The sequence below is a fragment of the Macaca mulatta genome, chromosome 9, assembly GCF_049350105.2.
Source record: "Macaca mulatta isolate MMU2019108-1 chromosome 9, T2T-MMU8v2.0, whole genome shotgun sequence".
In the NCBI taxonomy this organism is placed as follows: Eukaryota; Metazoa; Chordata; class Mammalia; order Primates; family Cercopithecidae; genus Macaca; species Macaca mulatta.
The window spans coordinates 19,532,158-19,555,167 of record NC_133414.1 but is presented as its reverse complement, the minus strand read 5'-3'; the positions used below and the strand labels follow the sequence as shown (position 1 = coordinate 19,555,167).

General features: G+C 39.3%; 1 protein-coding gene across 2 annotated transcripts in view; it reads right to left on the bottom strand.

Annotated features, from left to right (window-relative positions):
- SLC39A12 (solute carrier family 39 member 12) overlaps positions 1-23,010 on the bottom strand; it is an 80,547-nt gene that overhangs the window by 45,938 nt on the left and 11,599 nt on the right. For both annotated transcript variants that reach the window (XM_001092136.4, XM_001092018.4), the window contains exons 4-7: positions 20,776-20,983; positions 10,231-10,403; positions 6,829-7,000; positions 573-745 (exon numbers count right to left, since the gene is read on the bottom strand). In XM_001092136.4, the coding sequence (XP_001092136.1) occupies positions 573-745; positions 6,829-7,000; positions 10,231-10,403; positions 20,776-20,983 (726 nt within the window). The remainder of the gene's footprint in view (positions 1-572; positions 746-6,828; positions 7,001-10,230; positions 10,404-20,775; positions 20,984-23,010) is intronic.

Sequence of the window (23,010 nt, the reverse complement as noted above, 5' to 3'; positions counted from 1 at the left end):
GCTCCGAATTGTCTCAGCCTCCCGAGTGAGTGGCTGGAATTACAGGCGCATGGCACTACGCCCAGCTAATTTTTGTATTTTTAGTAGAGATGGGGTTTCACCACACTGTCCAGGCTGGTCTCGAACTCCTGATCTCAAGTAATCCGCCTGCCCTGGCCTCACAAAATGCTGGGAGTACAGGTGCATGCACCATGTGCAGCTAATTTTTGTATTTTTAGTAGAGATGGGGTTTCACCACGCCAGCCAGGCTGGTCTTGAACTCCTGGGCTCAAGCAATCTTTCTGCCTCAGCCTCCCATAGTACTGGGATTACAGGTGTGAGCCACCATGCCCTGCCACCTTTTCTTTTATTTCAAAAACACTACTACTATGTGGCAAGCCTAATGTTGGGGCATCTCTTCTCTTCTACAAGTGCAGAGAGGCTTTGGGGAAATAATATTTCTTTTTAAGGAAAACACCAGCCACCATATTCTCTCTTCAAAGTCTCAGTAAAATTTGGCGTAAATACCTCCAGGGGTTAAATGTGAAGAGAAATGAAGCGAACTTTATCTGAAATGGAAAAGAGCAGATTACCTGAGGGATAAGGTGGAGCAGAGCATCCCCAGACAGTGTCCCGACGGCCAAGCCCACAAACAGCTGTAAGATAAGTCTGTAGTTCTCCTCACAGCTGTGGAAAAGGACCAGCGCTGTCCCCAGCATGGAGCCCAGTGTGAGAAGGGTGACAGCCACCGTGCTGTAGCCATATTCTAAGTCAAAGGAGATCATAAACACAGTAAGTGCCCAGTGCCCTCCATTCCGGCCTCAGTTGGCGAAAATGCCAGAAGAATCAGTCTTACAGTAACAGCCAGTAGGGATATGGAATTTTTAAATAAGTGTTTTGTTTTTATTTTGAGACAGGATCTCTCTGTCACCCAGCCTGGAATGTAGTGGCGCTATCATAGCTCTCTGCAGCCTCCACCTCCTAGGCTCAAGTGATCCTCCTACCTCGGCCTCCCAAGTACCTGGGACTACAGGTATACACCGTCATGCCTGACTCATTTTCTGTTTTTTTTTTTTTTTTTTTTTTTTTTTGGAGAGATGGAGTTTCGTCATCTTCCCCAGGCTGGTCTTGAATTCCTGGATTCAAGTGACCCACTCCTCTCAGCCTCCCAAATTGCTAGGATTACAGTTGCGAGCCCACTGCTCCCAATTTGGAATTTTTAAATAAGCGTCTTGTTGTTTTTGTTCTTTTTGAGACAGGTTCTCACTCTGCTGGCTTGAGTTGGGCTGGCTTGAGTTGGGGTGCAGTGGTGTGATTATAGCTCACTATAACCCTGAACTCCCAGGCTCAAGTGATCTTCCCACATCAGTTCCCTGAACAGTTGGGATTACTGGCAGGTGCCATCACGCCCGGCTAAGCTTTTATTTTTAGTAGATATAGGGTCTCACTGTGTTACCTGGGCTGGTCTCAAGCTCCTGGGCTCAAGCAATCCTCCTGCTTCACCTCCCAAAGTGATGGGATTACAGGCATGAGCCACAGCACCCAGTCTTATGAGTGTTATATGCAGTAAAAAGTTTTTAAATTTTTAACAAAAAGAATGAACAGATTTTCTATGGTCTAAATGTTTGCATCTCCCCAGAATTCATGTGTTGAAACCTAAGCACCAAGGCGGTAGGTTGTATTAGGAGGTAAGGCCTTTGGGGTGTGATTAGGTCATATACTCTTCACCCTGTTGAATGGGATTACGGCCTTTATAGGGGGCTGAAGGGACTGGAGTTCTTCCCTTCACCAGTCCATGAACCAGGAAGCCGACCTTCACCAGACACCGAATCTGCTAACGCCTTGATCTTGGACTTCCCAACCTCCAGAACTGTGAGAAATAAATGTCTGTTGTTTATGTAAGCCATCTGTTTGTGGTATTTTGTTATAGCATGGACTAAGACAAGACTTTCTTCAAATAATCCTGTTGTTTGGAAGTTACTCTGACTACCCCTTACTAAAAATTGTTGTGGCAAGCCAGGACTGAGCTCACCTCCAACCCTCAAAGAAATTAATTTCTCTCACTTGAAACTACAACATCCACTGACAGTCACTAGTAACAATTCTCACTTAATCATATCTTAAACTTCTCAAAGGCAAAAATGTAGCTCTTACATAGGAAGCGTAAGGTTTGGCCCTGTTGTAGACCTATGTTTGTGTACAAAATGAGTACACGTTTTGGAAGAACTTCCTTCCAAAAGCTGTCTGAATTATTTGTAATGTCCAGAATGATATTATTTTCAGTGACTAAAATGAGTGATGTTATTGGTGATAACTGACCAATGAAAGTGTTACAGTTGATAATAAAAATCTGAATAATCTACATTTTGGATGATTGCAACGATTTTTAGAATATTTAGAATTTCATGTTTCTAGGCTTCCTTTTTAAAAACATTTATAAAGTATAATTTGTAAGGTTATTCAAAAGAAAAACATATATATACACACATATGTACATATATATGTGTGTGTGTGTATACATATGCTGAGGTCATTCCACAGATATATATGTGGAATCATATATATGTATATGATGGGAGAAGAAATAAAGGAGAAAAGGGAAGAGATAAGATTAAAAGAGAAGGAGGAAATGGCTTTCAGAGTCAAGTACAGATAACATAGAGATTTTCATCGGCTTGTGGATATTCAAAGCAAATGCTTATTTCTCTACCTATTTAGAAATTACTAACAAGTCATGGCAAACTAGTTAGTAAACAATGAGGAAAGCTAATTACGAAATTAAACTGTCACTTTCTTCAGTGACTATAGATATATAATAAGTTAAATCAAACAATCCTGGTGTCAAAATACTAATTCATTGCAATTAAAAAAAAAAAAACAAAAAACTATCCTCTTAAAGTTTGTTAAAGTAGAAAATATTTCATTCTCATCATTCTTGCATTTTTCTAAAAGGTTCACTCTTTAAATTAGATCATTTTATTTTATTTTCATTTTTGAGACAGAGCCTCACTCTGTCACCCAGGCTGGAGTGCCGTGGCACAATCTCAGCTTGCTGCAACCTCTACCTCCCGGGCTCAAGCGATTCTCCTGCCTCAGCCTCCTGAGTAGCTGGGACTACAGGTGCCCACCATCATGTCTGGCTAATTTTTGTATTTTTAGTAGAGACGGGGTTCCATCATGTTGGCCAGGCTGGTCTCGAACTCTTGACCTCAAATGATCCACCACCTTGGCCTCCCAAAGAGCTGGAATTGTGGGCATGAGCCACCAGGCCCAGCCTAGATCATTTTAATAATATAATTGGTAACAGAAAAATAGTCTTCTGAAATTAAGAGGACCTTTACTGAACTATAAGTTCTAAATTACCCAGGGATCTAATATTAAAATAGAGTTGGTAGTGTACTCAGAAGAGGTAAAAAACTTTTAAGCATCTATTCCCATACCCCCACTACCACATTTTCATTGCTATGGAATCTCTATGAAATGGTTTAGAAGCAAGGTGAAATGAAGAGTTGTTCTTCTATGGATATAGAATTTTAGTTTTGCAAGATGAAAAAGTTCTATTATCTATTGCACAACAATGTGAATATACTGAGTTGTGCAAATACAAATGGTTAAGATGGCAAACTGTATGTCATGTATTGACCAGACACCTACATCATCATTTCTTTCATCATTCTAATGTAATAAAAATACCCATGTTATAGAAACTTCCCTGAAAATCTTCAACCAAGTTTCATATCCCATTCTTCCCCAAATAGACTCTATGTGGAAATGCCATTCTTTTTTTTTATTACATAAATTAAAGATATTTGAATATTAACATGGGCACCTGGACATCTAATAAAATTTAAAGCCGTCCCATTTGAAAAGTGGTAACTGCAAAAGGCCACAAAATGCCCAGAAAGCACAATGACAAATCAGGGTATGACATTTCCCAGGCAAAAGGCAAAGTTGAAACTTCTTCAGTTATTTTGCAACCCCCCACCCCTGTGGGCTCCTACCCATGCAGGAAAATGAATTTTTCATAACTTCAGAGGTTAGCAAATCTTTTTAGATTCTCTATGGGTCGTATTTCACTGGATTTCATGTAGGAAGGACAGCCTCGAAACCATAAAGTATCTGACCTATGGTCACAGGACTCTGCTAATTTACCCCAGGTCCCTGCATAGGTGCCACGAAGTCTTGATTGGCGTGAGGCAACTTGCAGACAGGTTCTAAAGTTTCCCATGATTACAATAGAGCTTGACCTGGCCACTAAATTCTTAGCCACTTCTGAGCAGCTACTCTGAATAGATCTGAAACTTAATTTGTACATGGCCATAAAACTCCTGGAAATTCAAAGGTGGTGCTTAGTGGTTGAGTTTCAGTATACGGACAGTATTTTCTTAATAATGTCTCCCCAAGTCCTCCTCTCTTCAGTATGATATCATACATTTCTATAATTTCAAAAGAACTTTTGAAATTAAAGCCTTTCCCTATTCACATAATGCAACATTTTCGATTGAGGACAGGGATGTTTTCCTAGGTTTTTTTTTTTTTTTTTTTTTTTTGAGATAGAATCTCACCCTGTCGCCCAGGCTGGAGTGCAATGGTGTGATCTTGGCTCACTGCAACCTCTACCTCCCGGGTTCAAACGATTCTCCTGCCTCAGTCTCCCGAGTAGCTGGGATTATAGGCGCCCACCACCATACCCAGCTAATTTTTGTATTTTCAGTAGAGACGGGGTTTCACCATGTTGGCCAGGCTGGTCTCGAACTCCTGACCTCATGATCCGCCCACCTCGGCCTCCCAAAGTGCTGGGATTACAGGAGTGAGCTGCCGCGCCAGGCCTAGGTTCTTGTTTTTAAGACAGGGTCTCTCCATCACCCAACTGGAATGCAATGGCATTGTCATAGCTCACCACAGCCTCAAACTGCTGGGCTCTAATGATCCTCCCGCCTCAGCCTCCTGAGTATCTGAGACCACAGGTACGTGCCACCATGCCTGACTAATTTTTCTTTTTGTAGAGATGGGGTCTCTCTATGTTGCCCAGGCTAGTCTCAAACTCCTGGGCTCAGGCTATCCCTCTGCCTTGCCTCTCCCAAAGTACTAGGAGACACTGCACCTGGCCTTTCTAGATTCTTTTTTTTTTTTTTTTTTGAGACGGAGTCTTCCTCTGTCACCCAGGCTGGAGTGCAGTGGCACAATCTCGGCTCACTGCAAGCTCCGCCTCCCGGGTTCATGCCATTCTCCTGCCTCAGCCTCCCGAGTAGCTGGGACTACAGGCGCCCACCAGCATGCCCAGCTATTTTCTTTGCATTTTTAGTAGAGATGGGGTTTCACCGCATAAACCAGGATGGTCTCAATCTCCTGACCTCGTGATCCAACCGCCTCGGCCTCACGAAGTGCTGGGATTACAGGCGTGAGCCACCGCGCCTGGCCCCTTTCTGGATTATTTAGTGAGTGTGACATGTTGGGATGTTTCCCAGGAAGGCTATTCCCCAGAAGTGTCTAGAAGTTCATTCGAGAGGAGATACAACTTTTTTCATAGGTCTTAATTTCAAAACCCTTTTCCGAGCAGCCTATACATTCCAGCCCCAAGCCAGGTGGTAGGAATGTCAACATGCCCAGGGGTGCTCCTAGGTGCCACCGTGCTGTCTTCATCCGTGTTCTGAGCCTCACTGAATGACCACCAAGTGCTGAGTTATTTAGCTGCTCACTATTAATGAAGCTCTTTTTCTCTTAGTGAATGTGGAATCTTAGATATTTAGGCCTGGCATGTTTTTGTTCACCTAACATTTTCAATTAAGCCTCTTGATGTTACAGAATCCACTGTGAGTTAGAGGTGGGTAGCTGAACAGCTCAGCTATGATTGGTATTGCAGGTTATCTCAAAGAGGAAGAAACACAGCTCTGAGAAAATAATGTATCTAAGGCCCTCATATCAATGGTAAGTTACTTGTCACATTTTTACTAGATAACATGGATTGTTCTCAGACAACCATTTTTTTTTTTTTTGTCTTTTAAATATACAGAGCTTTAAATTTACTGAAGACATTTTTGTCCACGTTATCCCATTTGAACCTCACGGGTACCCAGTGAAGCCCTCAGAGAGATCTCATCTATTGCAATGACTCAGTGGGATACAGGTAACTGCACATAATGATCCCTTCCCTTCCTGGGACTGACAGCTACGTCTGGGAGGCTGGTATCTCCCTGGATGGGTCACCTTCATCCCACAGCAGCCCACTGAGCTTTGGTTTCTCATAATGTGTTTTCATTTTTTATACATGCCATGATGTGAGAAAGGCAGCCCTATAGGATATCACTGCTTTCTACTGGGCTGGAAAAGAAACCATCTTGGGGAGAAATTGCTTAAGATCACGAAGTATCTGAGGAAGGAAGGCGTGACTCAGTTCTGCGATCCAGATTCCAATGCTATTGCTTTCTCTTTTACCATGCCACCTCTCAACTATGGCCTTTTATGTTGATCCACGATTGAGTCAACTATAGAAGGCATAATTAATTCATATAAACCATATACAAATATAAAATATTCATCGAAGAGTAGTATGTATTGTGGTTAGAAACAAGGACTCCAGGGCCAGCTTGCCTAGGTTTGAATGGCAGCTCCATCACCTCCCAGCTGTGTATCTTTGGGAAAGTCACTTAATCACTCTGTGCCTCAGTTTCCTCATCTGTAAAATGGGAATAATAATATCTACCTTGTAGCATTGTTAGGAGGATTAAATGAGTTGATAAATGTAAAATGTTTAGAACTGTGCCTGGTATATAATAAGTATCCTGTGTTTACTATTATTATTGCATACATTGTGCACATCAACTTTCTGAAGGAAGATCTAGAACTTACTCTCCAGAGTGGTGGGTGGCAGCTTTGCTTGTTGGTCCTTGGGCAAGTGGCAGGAGCAGCTGAGGAGTTGCTGGATGATCCCTGGACTCATTTGCTTAAAGTCCTCCTTAGAAATGGGTGAGAGGCTCTTCTGTAGAAATATCTCCACCAGCTGCCTAGCAGAGAAGCAAGTCTGTGTGAGGAAAACATATAACATTGTTACTAATCTCAGCATATTTAAACTAGATTCTCCACCAGTTGTCATTCTTGAGGAGTGAATTCTAGATGGAATGGCTAGAACACACACATGAAGCCAGTATGACACGTGTTTCCCTGCAAACTTTCAGCTACATGTGATTCCTAAGGATATTTTAAATCTCTGACCAAAGTCTGCAATATCTCATTTTCATTCTGAGCATTATTTCGTACGAGTTTTGCACACTTTTTCTTTCCTAGAAAGACACATTGTGTTTTACAATGTGTTGAGTGGTGCTCTAACCAGCAGCCTTAGGATACTTTGATGTTTTTGTTCTTTTTCAATGAGGATAGATTTGTGTTAACAAAGACTTCATACAATAAACAGAAGTCCTACGGTAATGAGGTCACTGTCTTTAATACTGTTTGATTTAGTCAGCCTGTGTAGGAAACGTGTACTTTCAGAAGTCCTAAAAGTAACGGTAAAATTTTTGAAGGTAAAGCTATGTCAACCAGCTGCTGTGTAAATACCAAATGATATAGCTACCTCTCTCAATTGGCATCCCTTCTTCACATACACACACACACACACACACACAGTTGAAAACATCATTATTTCTTACTGACTTTACTAATTTTTACCTAAATCTATACAATTTGTTTTCATACTGTATAGGCATATTTATGAGAGAGAAGAATAAGTAAAGAACAAATGCCACAGTCTCTAAAAATGGCCACAAGACATTTGTCCATCTCAGAATAAAGGTTGACATTGTCAAAAATTACAATTTAGAAGTTTTAATAGGTGAATGAGAGTGGTATGTAGTTTCGCTCTCACAAATGGATGTTTTCTATTGAAATAAGACCCTGATGCAATGTCTTTGTGATCTTTAGTTGCGATCAGTAAGGTATTGTTTTAAAAATCAGTGGTTTGCAAAGCTGAGTTGGTGTGCCACGCTGTATAATTTAGAGATGTTTTAATAAAGGCACTTTGCTAATCTGTAAATAATGATGACACAGTTGCTGTTTGTCTTTTTCCCCCACATAAAAATCTTTAGAGATGATTTCATGGATAAAAAGTTTTATCTTGATCAGGAAATGTTTGGGTGCATGGAACAGAACCCACTGAAATCAGAAAATCAAGAGGGGATTGTATTAGAAAAGCACAGATGGTCTCAAAGAATCCAGGGACTGAAAGAATGCCCACACTTCATAAGGAATGACAACTTGAAGCTGGGAAACCAAAGATGCATGATCTCTGCCCACAACCTTCTTCCCACGCCCGCCCTCCATTCCCTCCCTGAGCCGAGTATTTTCTTGTTCCTGTTTCCCTCTCCATAGATCTATTTCCTTTCACAGTTTGGCCCTCTCTCATAAACTCACGGCCATATAAGCCCCAACTCTAAAGTGACTTTTCACTCCAAGAGCCCAAGAATGCTGCATCTCTAAGTCCTGAGAGAGATCTGATGATTCAGCAAAGCCGCAGATGGTATCTCTTGGGGTCAGGAGTCCATTTAGTTCAATCGGTTTTGCCCAAGTAGTAGGAGATGGAATAAAGATGTTCAAACATGGGTGCCAACCTCACTCCTGTGGGTGAGGAAGGCATTTCTCAGTAAGGGATTGGGCAAGAACTCCAGAAAGTTTCTGCTACAAAAAGCATCCACAGAAAGCTAAACTTGTGGGTTTTTTCCCTTTATCAAAATAATGTACGCCAAAGACAAGATTCTCTTTTGCACCACTTGTTATTGACAGAATTTAATTATTTCATCATCAATAATATTGACAAAAATAAAAGGACACTGGCAACAAACTTTTGATGATAGTTTCATAATACAATTCCTATCAGAAAATGCCTGACTGGTGAATAAAGGAATGGAGAAAGAAACAAGAAGAGAATACTATGCACCTTCCTGCAGTTTGTTGTCAAGAAGTTGAATAGTTTCTAGTTTTAGAATACCTTCTCACAGAGTAAGTTTATTCTATCACAAACTTCTGTGCCCTTAATCTTCGCTTGCTGCTCTTGTGCCATTTAGGTCATTAAGTAAGTTTCTTCTGAAATCACTAACATAAATGTCCTTACTGGGGACTCATTATATTCTATAAAATTTTGAACATGACCTATTTTTTAAAAAGAAAATGAATATTTAGATTATGCAGGCAATAATCTTTAAAATATCTTTATTCCTTCCTCTGTAACTTTGAAATATGTTTGTACTTGTGTTGATGTTATCAGATTTCTATGGAAGCTTTACAAACATATTCAAAAGCAGTGGTTTCTAATCTTTAGTTTTGAGAATTACTTGCAGGGCTTGTTAAAAGACAGAGTTCTGGACACTACTCTTGGGGTTTATGATTCAGTAGATTCCGGGTTGGGGCCTGAGGATGTACATTTCCAACAAGTTCCCAGGTGATGCTGCTGCTGCTGGCCTAGGCACAACCCTTGGAAAACCATTGACCTAATAATATAGGCAGAGTCCTCAAATCTGGTGTCCCGCTTTAGAACCCCATCAGGAATCACAGAGAAAGACATGTGTTGGAATAGAGAAGAATTATTGGAGAAGAGATTGTGTTTGTTTTGCACAGAAAATGATTATCAGCATTCTTAGAAGATGCATGCCTTAAGTAACCCCAAAATGTTAAGAAATAACCTTTATTCTTTATTCAAATAAGATCTCCACGAAGAGACCCTATTTGCTCTCTTCCTGAGAGTTGGCCCTAATTAAGGAAACTTCAAAAACATGGATTAATAAGGAAATCAACTCTTGTCACCTGCAGTTGAATACAGTAAACATGAGTTTGAAAGAGTCGGCTTCAACAGATGCCTTTTATACATGGCAGAAGTAACAGAAATTAACTTTTAAGATACGTAATAGCAAAAATACGTGCCTATTTTTGTTCAACATTGTATCTCTCGTGCCCAGGATGATTAGTGGTGTGCATAAAATGCTCAATATGTTTTCTGAATTAATTATTAATTCATTTGATCTGAACTCAAGGGAAGAAAAAGCAATATATTTCATTCCCCTATATACTTTGGCTTTGTTTTTATGTCTACAGAGATACACTTTTAGAGAAAGAAAACTGTAACTACATGTGGAACTAGAATATTTTTACTTTTCATGATAATACACAATATTCTTTAAGTTTTCTACAACTCTAGTAAAACTTTCACAGCTGGGCTTCCTTTGACAGTAGCAAATACTTGCATAAGAGAAACAATGGCAATACCTGATCCCAGGAAATTGGGCCATCCTCAGACTCTTCGTCCATGGATGAAGAGAAATTAGAATAGTCCTGATCAGGGGTTATTATGCTGTTTTGTTTCCTTTGAAGTTGATGGATTTTATCCTTTTTGATACAAGTACTTCTGGTCCAGAGAGTGTTGAGGAGTTGGTCGAGTTCTAGAAATTTCATATAAAATCTGGTGTCACATAGAATAGGTAAGTTCAGAATAGTCACAATGTCACATAGCTACAGCATAGATATTCCCTTACAAAGAATTCTTATCATTTTTAAGCCCTAGAGATGATGGAATGGACATTTCCACCAATGAAAATGCCTTCCATGGCGGAGCTTGCAGTGAGCTGAGATCCGGCCACTGCACTCCAGCCTGGGCAACAGAGCGAGACTCCGTCTCAAAAAAAAAAAAAAAAAAAAAAAAAAAAAAGAAAATGCCTTCCATTGAGTCAAGTATTTTCTTTTTCTATAAAAATGTAAATTAAAGATGAAACTGGCCTTATCCTTAGGAAATTATTCCCTGGAGGCATTATACATCCATCGTAGATTAATTATTACTTTAGTCAAGTCAATCAAATTGTTTTCCTTTTAAGTGTATATGCAAAAGAGAGAAAAGTCGTGAAAGGGATAAAAGATTCTAGAAACAAACTAGATCTTGTTTTCTAATGCAACTATGGTATGGCAGTCAGTTTAAAGATCGCAGATTAGTTTCCCTCAGTATAGCTCTAGGCTTTTAAAAAATAATTTGTACAAAGAAGAAATAAATATAATAGTAAATTTATATGGATTTATACATCTTCTTACTTATGATTAAAATGGAATTTTCCTAAATGTTATCAACAGTGATAGAAATAAAAAGCAGTCAATAAATACATCTCAGTATTTCCAGATGTTGGAACTAGCAAATACAGACTTTGAAGGAGCTATTATGTTTAAGGAACTAAAGGAAATTATATTTAAAGAATTAAAGGAAAGTTTGACAATAATAAATCAATTAATAGCAATTTTTAATAAGGAAATCTAAATTATATAAACGTCCAAATGAAAATTCTGGAGTTGAAGAATATTGAGACAATAAGTGAAACAAAAAGTTTACTAGAGGAACTCAACAGCATATTTGAGAGGGCAGAAGAAACAAATCACTGAACATGAGTATAGATTAACAGAAATAATTCATTCTAAAGAACAGAAAGAAAAAAGAAAAAGAACAAGTGTCGGATACCTGTAACAAGAGCAAGTGTACCAATGTATACATATTGGCAGTCAGAGAAAGGAGAAAGAGAAAGGATTAGAAAAAATATTGGAGGAAATAATGGCCAAAACTTTCAAAATCTGATATAAAAGCCTGAACATACATGCTCAAGAAGCATATCAAACACCAAGTAAGATAAATACAAAAAGATTCACACCCAGATACATTACAGTCAAACTGCTGAAAGTCAAAGACAAAATCTTGAGTCCTGGCCTGGTGGCTCAGGCCTGTGATCCCAGCACTTTGGGAGGCTGAGGCAGGTGGATCACCTGAGATCAGGAGTTCAAGACCAGCCAGGCCAACATGGTGAAACCCCCTCTCTACTGAAAAAAAAAAAAAATACAAAAATTAACCAAGCTTGGTGGCAGGCACCTGTAATCCAAGCTACTCAGGAAGCCGAGGCAAGAGAATCGCTTGAACCCAGTGGGTGGAGGTTGCAGCGAGCTGAAATGGCACCACTGCACTTCTAACCTCGGCAACAGAGTGAGAATCCATCTCAAAAAAAAACAAAAACAAAAACAAAAATCAACAACTACAACAGAAGATAAAATCTTGAAAGCAGCAAAAGAAAATGACTCATCACCTACATGGGAACATGACTACAGTTAATGGCTGACTTCCCATCTAAATAATGGGGACCAGAAGGTAGTGAAATGATATATTCAAAGAGCTAAAGAAAAAAACTGGAGGAGACAGAGCAAGATGGCAGAATAGAAGGCTCCACCAATCACCTCCCCACAAGGACACCAATTTAACAAACATTTACACAAGAAAAGCACCTTCATAAAAACTAAAATTCAGGTGAGCCCTCATAGTGTCTGGTTTTAACTTCATATTACTGAAACAGGCACTGAAGAGGTAGAAAAAACAGTCTTGCCTCTCTGGCAGCAGCAGTGTGGTGCAGAGAGCATCTCTGGGCACTGACAGTGGGAGGGCACAGAAATTGTGAGGCATTGAACTCAATGCTGTCCTGTTATAGCAGAAAGGAAAACAGGACCAAACTCAGCTGACATCCGCCTATGGAGGAAGCATTTAAACCAGCCATAGCCAGAGGGGAACCCCTGATCTTAGCAGTTAGAACCTGACTTCCCCCACAAGCCTTGCCACCTCAGGCTAAAGTGCTCTGGGGTGCTAATAAACTTGAAAGGCAGTCTAGGCCACAAAGACGGCAACTTTTACATGAGTCCTAGTTCTGTACTGGACCCAGAGACACTGGACTTGGGGAGTGCGGCACATGACCTACAGAGACACCAGCCAGGACAATGCTGGCATTATCCCTTTCCTAACCCCAGGCTGCACAGCTATCATCCCAAAAGAGACTTCTTACTCCCACATAAGGAAAGGAGAGGAAAGAGTGGGGAGGACTCTGTATTGCATCTTGGATACCAGCTCAGCCACAGCAGCAGGATGGGGCTGTGGTTAGAGTTGCTAGAGTTGCAAGGTCCTGTTTTCGGGTCCTAGCTCTCAGACAATATTTCCAAACATTCCCTGGGCCAGAAAGGAACCTGCTTCTTTGAAGGGAAGGACCCAGTCCTGGCAGGATTTGTCACTTGCTAACTGAAGAGCACTTGGACCTTAAACAACCAGCAGTGATACTCAAGTACTATGTCAAGTGCCTTGGGTGAGGCTCTGAGATTTGCTGTCTTCAGGTATCAGCTGAGCCACAGTGTGTTAGAGCACCAAACAGACTCTTAGAGCCAGGGGGGCAGTCCCAGATTCCAGGACTTGGCTCTTGGATGGGATTTCTGGACCTGTCCTGGGCCTAGGGGAGTCCACTGACTTGAAGCATAAGTCCAAGGGCCAGGCAGCATTCACCAGAAGTTGATTCAAGAGCCCTTGGGCCTTAAGGGAACATTGGTGGTAGTCTGGCAGCCCTCCCCATGGACCTGCGGTGGTGTTGGCCACAGGGTAAGGCTCCTCTGCCTTCGTAAAGCGGAGGGAAAAGTAAGAAGGACTACGTCTTGTGATTTGAGTGCCAGTTCAGCTGCAATACAGTAGAACACCAGGTAGACTTCTAAGGTTTTTGACTCTAGATCCTGGCTCCTGTATGGCACCTCTGGACCTTGCCGGGGAACTGGGGTAACTTGTAACTCTGAAGAGTGGAGCACAAACCTGGCTGGCTTCACCACCTGCTGATTGTAGAGTCCCAAGGCCTTGAGCAAACATAGCCAGGGAGTGGTTACAGTGGGCCTTGGGTGAGACCCAGTGCTGTGCTGACCCAGTGTGGTCATAGTGGTGGTGGGCACAGTGGTGCTTGTGTCAGTCCACTCTCAGTTTCAGGTGGCTCAGAACAGAGAGTGAGAGACTCCATTTGCTTAGAAAGGGAAGAGAACAAGAGTCTGTGCCCGGTAATCCAAAGAATTCTCCAGGATCTTGTCCAGGACCATCAGGGTGATACCTGTATGAGTCTGCAAGAACTACAGTGTTACAGGGTTTGGGGTGCAGATACAGCAGATCTGTATCCTAAAGCAGATACAGCATAGATCATACACCTAAGTCCTTCGGACTATCTGGAAAGCCTTCCCAAGAACAGTGGATACAGACAAATCCAGACAGTGATGACTACAATAAACACCTAACTCTTCAATGCCCAGATACAAACAAATATCTACAAGTATCAAGATATTCCAGGAAAAAATTACTTCACCAAATGAATTAAATAAGGCACCAGGGAACAATTCTGGAGAAACAGAGATATGTGACTTTTCAGATAGAGTATTCAAAATGGCTGTTTTGAGGAAACTCAATGAAATTTAAGGTAACACAGAGAAGGAACTCAGAATTCAGATAAATTTAACAAAGATAGAAATAATTTAAAAGAATCCAATAATTTAAAATAAAATATTTTAAAATATTAAATAGTTAAAAAATAATTTTAAAAATTCTGGAGCTAAAAAGTGTAACTGGCATACTGAAGAATTCATCAGAGTCTTAATAGCAGAACTGATCAAGTGGAAGAAAAAAATAGTAAGCTTGCAGACAGGCTATTTGAAAATACACAGTCCAAGGAGACAGAAGAATAAAAAAAAAAAAAAAAAAAAAGCACAACTACTGAATCTAGGAAATAGCCTCAGAGGGGAATATCTGAGTTATTGACCTCAAAGAGGAGATAGGGAGAGAGATAGGGTTAGACAGTTTATTCAAAGGGATAATAACAGAGAACTTTCCAACCCTAAAGAAAGACATCAATATCCAAGTACAAGAAGGTTATAGAACAGCAAGCAGATCTGACCCAAAGACGACTACCTCAAGGCATTTAATAAGCAAACTACCAAAGATCAAAGATAAAGAAAGGATCCTAAAAGCAGGAGAAAAGGAACAAATGTACAACGGAACTCCAATATGTCTGACAGCAGACTTTTCAGTGGAAGTCTTACAGGCCAGGAGATAGTGGCATAACATATTTAAAGTGCTGAAGGAAGAAAACTGTTACCCTAGAATAGTATATCCTGTGAAAATATTCTTTAAACATGAAGGAGAAATAAAGATTTTCCTAGACAAGCAAAAGCTGGGGAATTTTATTAATTCTAGACCGGTCCTATAAGAAATGCTTAAGGGACTATTTCAATCAGAAAGAAATGGATGTTAATGAATAATAATAATCACCTGAAGGTACAAAACTCACTAGTAAGTACACAGAAAAACCCAGAATACTATAACACTGTAATTGTTGTGTAAACTACTCCTATCCTAAGTAGAAAGACTAAATGATAAATCAATGAAATGCAATAACTATAACAACTCTTCAAGACATAGACAGCACAATGTGATATAAACAACAAAAAGTTTAAAAGTTGGGGGACAAAATTAAGGTGTAGAGTTTTTATTAATTTTCTTTTTTCTTGGTTTTTGTTTATACAAACAGTGCTAAGTTTCTGTAAGTTTAAAATAATGGATTATAGGATAGTATTTGCAAATCTCATGGTAACTTCAAACAGAAAACATACCATGGTTACACAAAACCTAAAAGCAAGAAACTAAATCATATAACCAGGGAAAATCACCTTCACTAAAGGAAGAAAGGAAGGAAAGAAAATGACCAGAAAACAAATAACAAAATGGCAGGAGTGAGTCCTCACTTACCAATAATAACACTGAATGCAAATGAACTAAACTCTCCAATCAAAAGATATAGACTGGCAGAATGGATTAAAAAAAATAAGACCCATTGATCTATTGCCTATAAGAAACACACTTCACCTATAAATACACATATAGACTAAAAATAAAGGGATGGAAAAAGATATTCCATGCCAATGGAAACCAAAAAAAAAAAAAGCAGGAGTCACTATCCTTATACCAGACAAAATAGATTTCAAGACAAAGACTGTAAGAAGGGAGAAAAGTCACTATATAATGATAAAAGTGTCGATCCAGCAAGAGGACTTAATTATTTTAAATATATATGCACCCAACACTGGGGCACCCAGATATATAAAGCAAATATTATTAGAGCTACAGAGAGACATAGGCCACAGTACAGTAACAGCTGGAGACTTCAACACCCCACTGTCAGCATTAGACAGATCTTCCAGACAGAAAATCAACAAAGTAACATTAAACTTAATCTGCACTATATGACCAAATGGATCTAATATATATTTACAGAACATTTCATCCAATGGCTGCAGAATGCACATTCTTCTCTTCAGCACATGGGTCATTCTCAAGGACAGACCATATATTAGGTCACAAAACAAGTCTCAAAGTATTTTTTAAAAATTGAAATAATATCAAGCATCTTCTCTGACCACAATGGAATAAAACTAGAAATCAAAAACAGGAGGAATTTTTGAAAACTATGCAAATATATGGAAATTAAGCAATATGCTCCTGAATGACCAATGGGTCAATGAATAAATTAACAAAGAAATAGAAAAATGTCTTGAAACAAATGATAATGGAAACACAACATACCAAAACCTATGAGATACAACAAAAGTGGTATTAAGAGGAAAGTTTATAGCTATAAGTGCCTACATTGAAAAAGACGAAAGATTTCAAATTAACAATCTAACAATGCATCTTAAAGAACTAGAGCAGCAAGAGCAAGCCAAACCTAAAATTAGTAGAAGCAAAGAAATAAAAAAGATCAGAGCAGAAGTAAATGAATTTGAAATGAAGAAAACAATACAAAAGATCAATGAAACAAAAAGTTGGTTTCGTGAAAAGTTAAAGAACATTGACAAGCCTTTCGGCAGACTAAGAAAATAAGAGAGAAGATCCAAATAAATAAAATCAGAGATGAAAAAAGAGACATTATAACTGATACTGCAGAAATTCAAAAGACCATTAATGGCTACTATGAGTAACCATATGCCAATACATTGGAAAAATCTAGAAGATATGAACAAATTCCTAGACACATACAACCTACCATGATTAAACCAGGAAGAAATCCAAAACCTGAACAGTCCAATAACAAGTGATGAGATTAAAGCCATAATAAAAAGTCTCCCTGTAAAGGAAAGCCCAGGACACAGTAGCTTCACTGCTGAATTCTACCAAACATTTAAGAAGAACTAATACCAATTCTATTCAAACTATTCCAAAAAATAGAAGAGGAGGGAGTACTTCTGAACTCATTCCATGAGGCCAGTATTGCCCTAATACCCAAACCAGACAAAGACACACCAGGAAGGGAAGGGAAGGAGAGGGGAGGGGAGGGGCAGGCCAATATCTCTGATGAATATTGATGCAAAAATCCTCAACAAAATACTAGCAAATTGAATTCAACAATCCATTAAAAAGATCATTCATAATGACTAAGTGGGATTTATCCCCTAGCTAGGATGCAAGGTTGGTTCAACATATGAAAATCAGTCAACGTAATACATCACATTAACAAAATAAAGAACAAAAATCATACGATCATTTCAATTGATACTGAAAAACCATTTGATGAAATTCAACATCCTTTCATGATAAAAACTGTAAAAAATGGGGTATAGAAGGAACATATCTCAACATAATAAAAACTAGATACATTAGACCCACAGCTAGTATCATACTGAATGACCATGATGATCATATGACCAAGAATCCCACTGCTGGGTATATCCCCAAAAGAAAGAATTTAGTATATTGAAGAGATATCTGCACTCCCACATTTGTTGCAGCACTGTTCATGATACCTAAGATCTGGAAGCAACTTAAGTGTCCATCAACAGATGAATGGATAAAGAAAATTTGGTACATATACACAGTGGAATATCATTCAGCCATTAAAAAAGAATGGGATCAAGTCATTTGCAACAACATGGATGAAACTGGAGATCACTATGTTAAGCCAAGCAGAGAAAGACAAACATTGCATGTTCTCACTTATTTGTGGGATCTAAAAATCAAAACAATTCAACTCATGGACATAGAGAATAGAAAGATGGTTTCCAGAGGTTGGGAAATGTACTTGGGGGAGGGGGCCAGTTAATGGGCAGAACAAAATTAATTAGAAAGAATAAGACCTGTTATTTGATAGCACAACATGGTAACTATAGTCAATAATAACTTGATTGTAAATATTAATATTAAAATAACTAAGAATATAATTGGACTGTTGGTAACACAAACAATAAATGCTTGAAGGGATGGATACGCCATTCTCTATGATGTCATTATCACACATTGCATGCCTGTAGCAAAACATTTCATGTACCCCATAAAGATATACACCTACTATGTACCCACAAAAATTTGAAAAAAGAAAAAGAAAAAAAGATCAAGAATTTTATGTCTAGCAAAATAATCCTTCAAATTGAAGGTTTAAAAAAAGCCATTCGCATATATACGATGAATGAGAAAATTTATTGCTAGCAGACTTGCCTTGTAAGAAATACAAAATGAAGTTCTTTAGGCTGAAAAGAAATGACTCAAATTTGCCTCTTGGGTAAAGTTCCCATTTTGATTAAGTCCACTGAAAGAAATGACCAGCACTGGAGATGTAAAAATGTGGGTTAATATGAAAGACTCTATAAATATATTTTTCTCATTTGTTCTCTAAACTTAATGAGAAAATATTACAGGCTTCTCTTTCAAAGTCAGAAACACAATAAGGATGCAGATCATCCCCACTACTATTTAACATTATATTGAGATTATTAACCAATGCAATTAGATGAGAAAGTAAATAAAAGCATGAGAATTGGAAATAAAAATAGGCAAAACTATATGTATTTAGAGAAATTAAATATCTGAAACTCCTAAAAATCAATACAAAAATAATCATGAATCAGGTTATAAAATTAACCTATAAAAATTAGAAACATATATATGTATATACACACACACACAAACAAAGATCAACTAGAAGATAGATGAAAGAGGACCTCATTTAAGAGAGCAAAAAGAATGTTAAAGGCATAGGTATAAACATAACAACAAATGCCCACAATCTATGGGAGGGAAATTAATATTTTTAAAAGCGAATTGTTCTCTTTTGAAGAATGCATGGCCAAATTAAAGTGTCAAGAATTTATATTTAACTACCCTTAAGAATCTCAATAAAATGAAGTAGTGAGGAGAGGAAGTTTTTCTATTATAAGATTATTACACTAGACAGGAAGAAATGAGAATTAGAAGATCACCATTTTATAAGCCCTAAATAATTAATCAGTCTAGGCAACTATCATCAATAGCTTATAACTTCTGAAAAAGAGATGACCAGATGCTATATGCTTTCTAATGGAAGGTACTAACATAAAACAGCTAAGCAACCTTATCAAGTCTCTACATATAACAGCCCCTACGCAAGAAACACAGTGAATAGAAATGCGTGATAGATGACTAGGACTGCAATCAGCAAACTCCAGATGGAAATCAACCCCCTTTGTTTTCAACCAAAAAAACTCGCAACAAAATAGAAAAGATGGAAGAAGTGTGACATGCATAAAAGAAACCTAAGGGATATACCAACAATTTGCATTTTATGGACTTTATTTTGATCATAATTCAATAAAAATAATTTTTTAACAATTATGAAAATATGAACAGTGATTGAATTTTTTTTTTTTTTTTTTGAGATGGAGTCTCGCTCTGTCTTGCAGGCTGGAGTGCAGTGGCTCAATCTCGACTCAGTGCAACCTCTGCCTCCTGGGTTCAAGCAATTCTCCAGCCTCTGCCTCTGGAGTAACTGGGACTACAGGCACGTGCTACCACACCTGGCTAATTTTTTGTATGTGTTTTTAGTAGAGATGGAGGTTTCATCATGTTGGCCAGGCTGGTCTCGAACTCCTGACCTCAAGTGATCCACCCGCCTCAGCCTCCAAAGTGCTGGGATTACAGGCGTGAGCCACTGCACCCAGCCTGAATTTTTTATGATATTAAGGAATCGTTATCAATTTTTTACTCGTGATAATGAGGTGCTTAAAAAAAAAAAATCCAACTGGGCACAGTAGCACACTCCTGTAGTCCCAGCACTTTAGAGGGCCAAGGCAGGCAGATCACTTGAGGCCAGGAATCAGAGATCAGCCTGGACAATATAGTGAGACTCCTGTCTCTACAAAAAATAAGAAAACTAGCTGCGCATGGTGACACACACCTGTAGTTTCAGCTACTCAGGAGGCTGAAGTGGGAGGCTTGCTCAGGAGTGGGAGGTTACAGTGAACTATGGTCCCACCACTGCACTTGAGCCTGGGCAACAGAATGAGACCCTGTCTCTAAAAACAACAACAACAACAAAAAATCCATCTCAGGGGCGTTTTGATGTATATTTTAAGAATTAGCCATTTCATTTTTACTGCCTTGTCAAGTACAAAGAAATGTGCAAAACACACATTCTAATTCCAGTTCTGACATCCCATTTCATCCTGGAGCCCCCAAAACCAGGTAGTCACGAATGCAGCAAGAATGGCTATTTCACATTACTTCTGTCTGAAATTAAATGACTTTCCTGATTGCAAGGAAACTGCTGCCAAATGTCTTGCACAATTTGGAATACTATTCTTTCATTCTACATGACAGTTTGTTAGGCCTGGCCCAGCATTACATCCCAAATAAACTATTCAGTTAGCATTTATGGCAGATCATAAAATCTCCGCCTCCCTCTACATCCACAACTCCAATCACTTAGAAATAGACCAAGTCCATGCTTTTGCCTCATCACCACATACCTTTCATCGCACACTTGCCTTGAAAGGCCACCTAAGCTGTGTGGCTTTATGACTCAATAAAAATCGTATTTAAACATACCTGAACGAATTCAGTCATCAAGAGCTTCGGCCTTTGTTTTTGGCATAGTTTACTTAGCAGGTGTGACTTGGAAGTTAAATTCGTGAAAACATCCTTACCTGATAGGCGGAGGGTATGCGTACGATTCAAGGAACTGAAAATATACTCTGTAAAGTAGTCTGGGGAAGGCAAGTTTCCTTGTCCCAGACAAACACCCTGAAGGGACAAAGTAATGATCGTGGCTGCCAACTGAGGAAGTGTATTTTCATTAGCACCTTCACTGCTCACTATTCCAGATTTTTTCTGCAGTGTTTTGGTTTCCATACACTGAAATCAGATACAAAATAAAGAGAAAACTGTAACTTCTGAAGTCATTTTGATTCGAACATCTCTGAAATATCCCCCCCCCACAAAAAGATAAGGAATAGTTTGTCTAAAAGAAAATGGAATCATTTGGAGGAATATGACTATCATCTTTCTCCTGTCTCAGATACAACTCAATTTGGAAATTACGTGTTTATCTATTATGGCACTGAATTTTCTAACTCTCATCCCACTAGTCCTTATTTATGCAGCCTTTCTCACTATCCTCTTTTTCATTTTTTCTTTTTTTTTTTTTTTGAGACCGAGTTTAGCTCTTGTTGCCCAGGCTGGAGTGCGGTGGCACAATCTTGGCTCACTGCAACCTCCGCCTCCCAGGTTCAAACAATTCTGCTGCCTCAGTCTTCCAAGTAGCTGGGATTACAGGTGGTGCCTGCCACCACGTCTGGCTAATTTTTATATTTTTAGCAGAGATACAGTTTCACCATGTTGGCCAGGCTGATCTCAAACTCCTGACCTCAGGTGATCCACCTGCCTCGGCCTCCCAAAGTGTCAAGTGCTTGAGTCACCACACCCAGCCTCACTATCCTCTTAAAGATGTGTTTTCTCCAAGGGGATCTCCTGCTCTTATTGTTTAACATCCTTAAAACCGGTGGGTTGTTACTCTCTCCTGGCTTTCAGTGCAACCTGCAGGAGAATGATTTTCCAGCCGACATTCCCTACCCTGACTTCACACAGGCTCTGCTGCCTTGTGTCATCACAGGGCCCCTCTACTTCTCATCTGCCTCTGGTCCCAAGGTCAATGTGTGCTCATTGCACATCAGACCTAGCACACTGTCCATGTTCTTTGAACTCCCAGAGGACATCGGACCTTTTTAAATGTGTATATCAATTTTCCTCCATTAAATTATAAGCATCTTAGAAGCTCTAATTTTGCTTTATATCCCATTCATATTCCCATTTAGACATTTGAGTGCCTACAATGTACCAGGCGCTGTACTAAACCCATTTCATACGAAGTGAAAGAGAAAATAAATTCATCAAAAGAGAGATCAAGGGAAGGTTATCATGTCAAGGTTGCATTCTAATGACTTAGGACAAGGAGAAAAAGTGCCCATTGAGCTTATTTTTTTTTTTAAAGTCTGTAATTGAAGAGCTTGGCAGGAGCATATTTATAACCATGGTCCAGAGCAGAGTGGAAGGCTAAGAGTCAGTTACCAAAATTTTGATAAATTTGGACAAGTAGCCAGAAGTTCCATGGGTGAAAAGAACAAGTTGAAATAACAGAGTTTGAACCTCAAAGAAGCATGAATGTTTCATGCAGGTTGTGAAAGAACAACGGTCTCAAAACACCATTGAGGATAAAAGAGAATTCCAACCATTGTTCCAATCCCTGAAGTCCTTTGCATGAACACCCGGCCTCCATGCAGTAGGCAGGGCTACGGGAACACTAGGGAGAGATTCCTGTTCATTTACCATGGAATCAGCCAACAGTGGAGAGAATTCAAGAGGTGGGAACATTGAGAGATTGAGTCAGGAAGATAAAACACAGACAGGTTTGGACAAAAGAGATTGAAGGAATGGAGAGATGTTGCTTTCTGAGCCATTTGGGGAGCTTTCCTGGATTAGGGTATCAAGTTGATTCTCTTGGGGATCTGGCTGAGGCCCACTTGGAGCAGCCATTAGTGACTTGATCTGTGGAAGCTGGGTACCGTGCAGACCAAGACCTGGAGATTCAAGTAATGATGGGCCTGGTGAGCCAAAACCTCATCTGACCTCACGCCATCTAGTGAGAAAGAACAGCTGATGTGGTGAAGTGCCAAAAGCCTCCTGCAAAGTCTGAACTGATTGACTTCCTAGAGAATCCTAGTCCAGTTGAATGAGCTCACGGACCCTTCACAGGAACTAGAGACAGTGATGTCATCCAGGTGTTCACAAGTCTGAGGCCTAGCAAAGGTTTATGACTCAGCAGGTGTTCAAGTCTTAATGACAAAGGGTGTTCAACCCTTAATGACTGAAACTAGCTGGAAAAA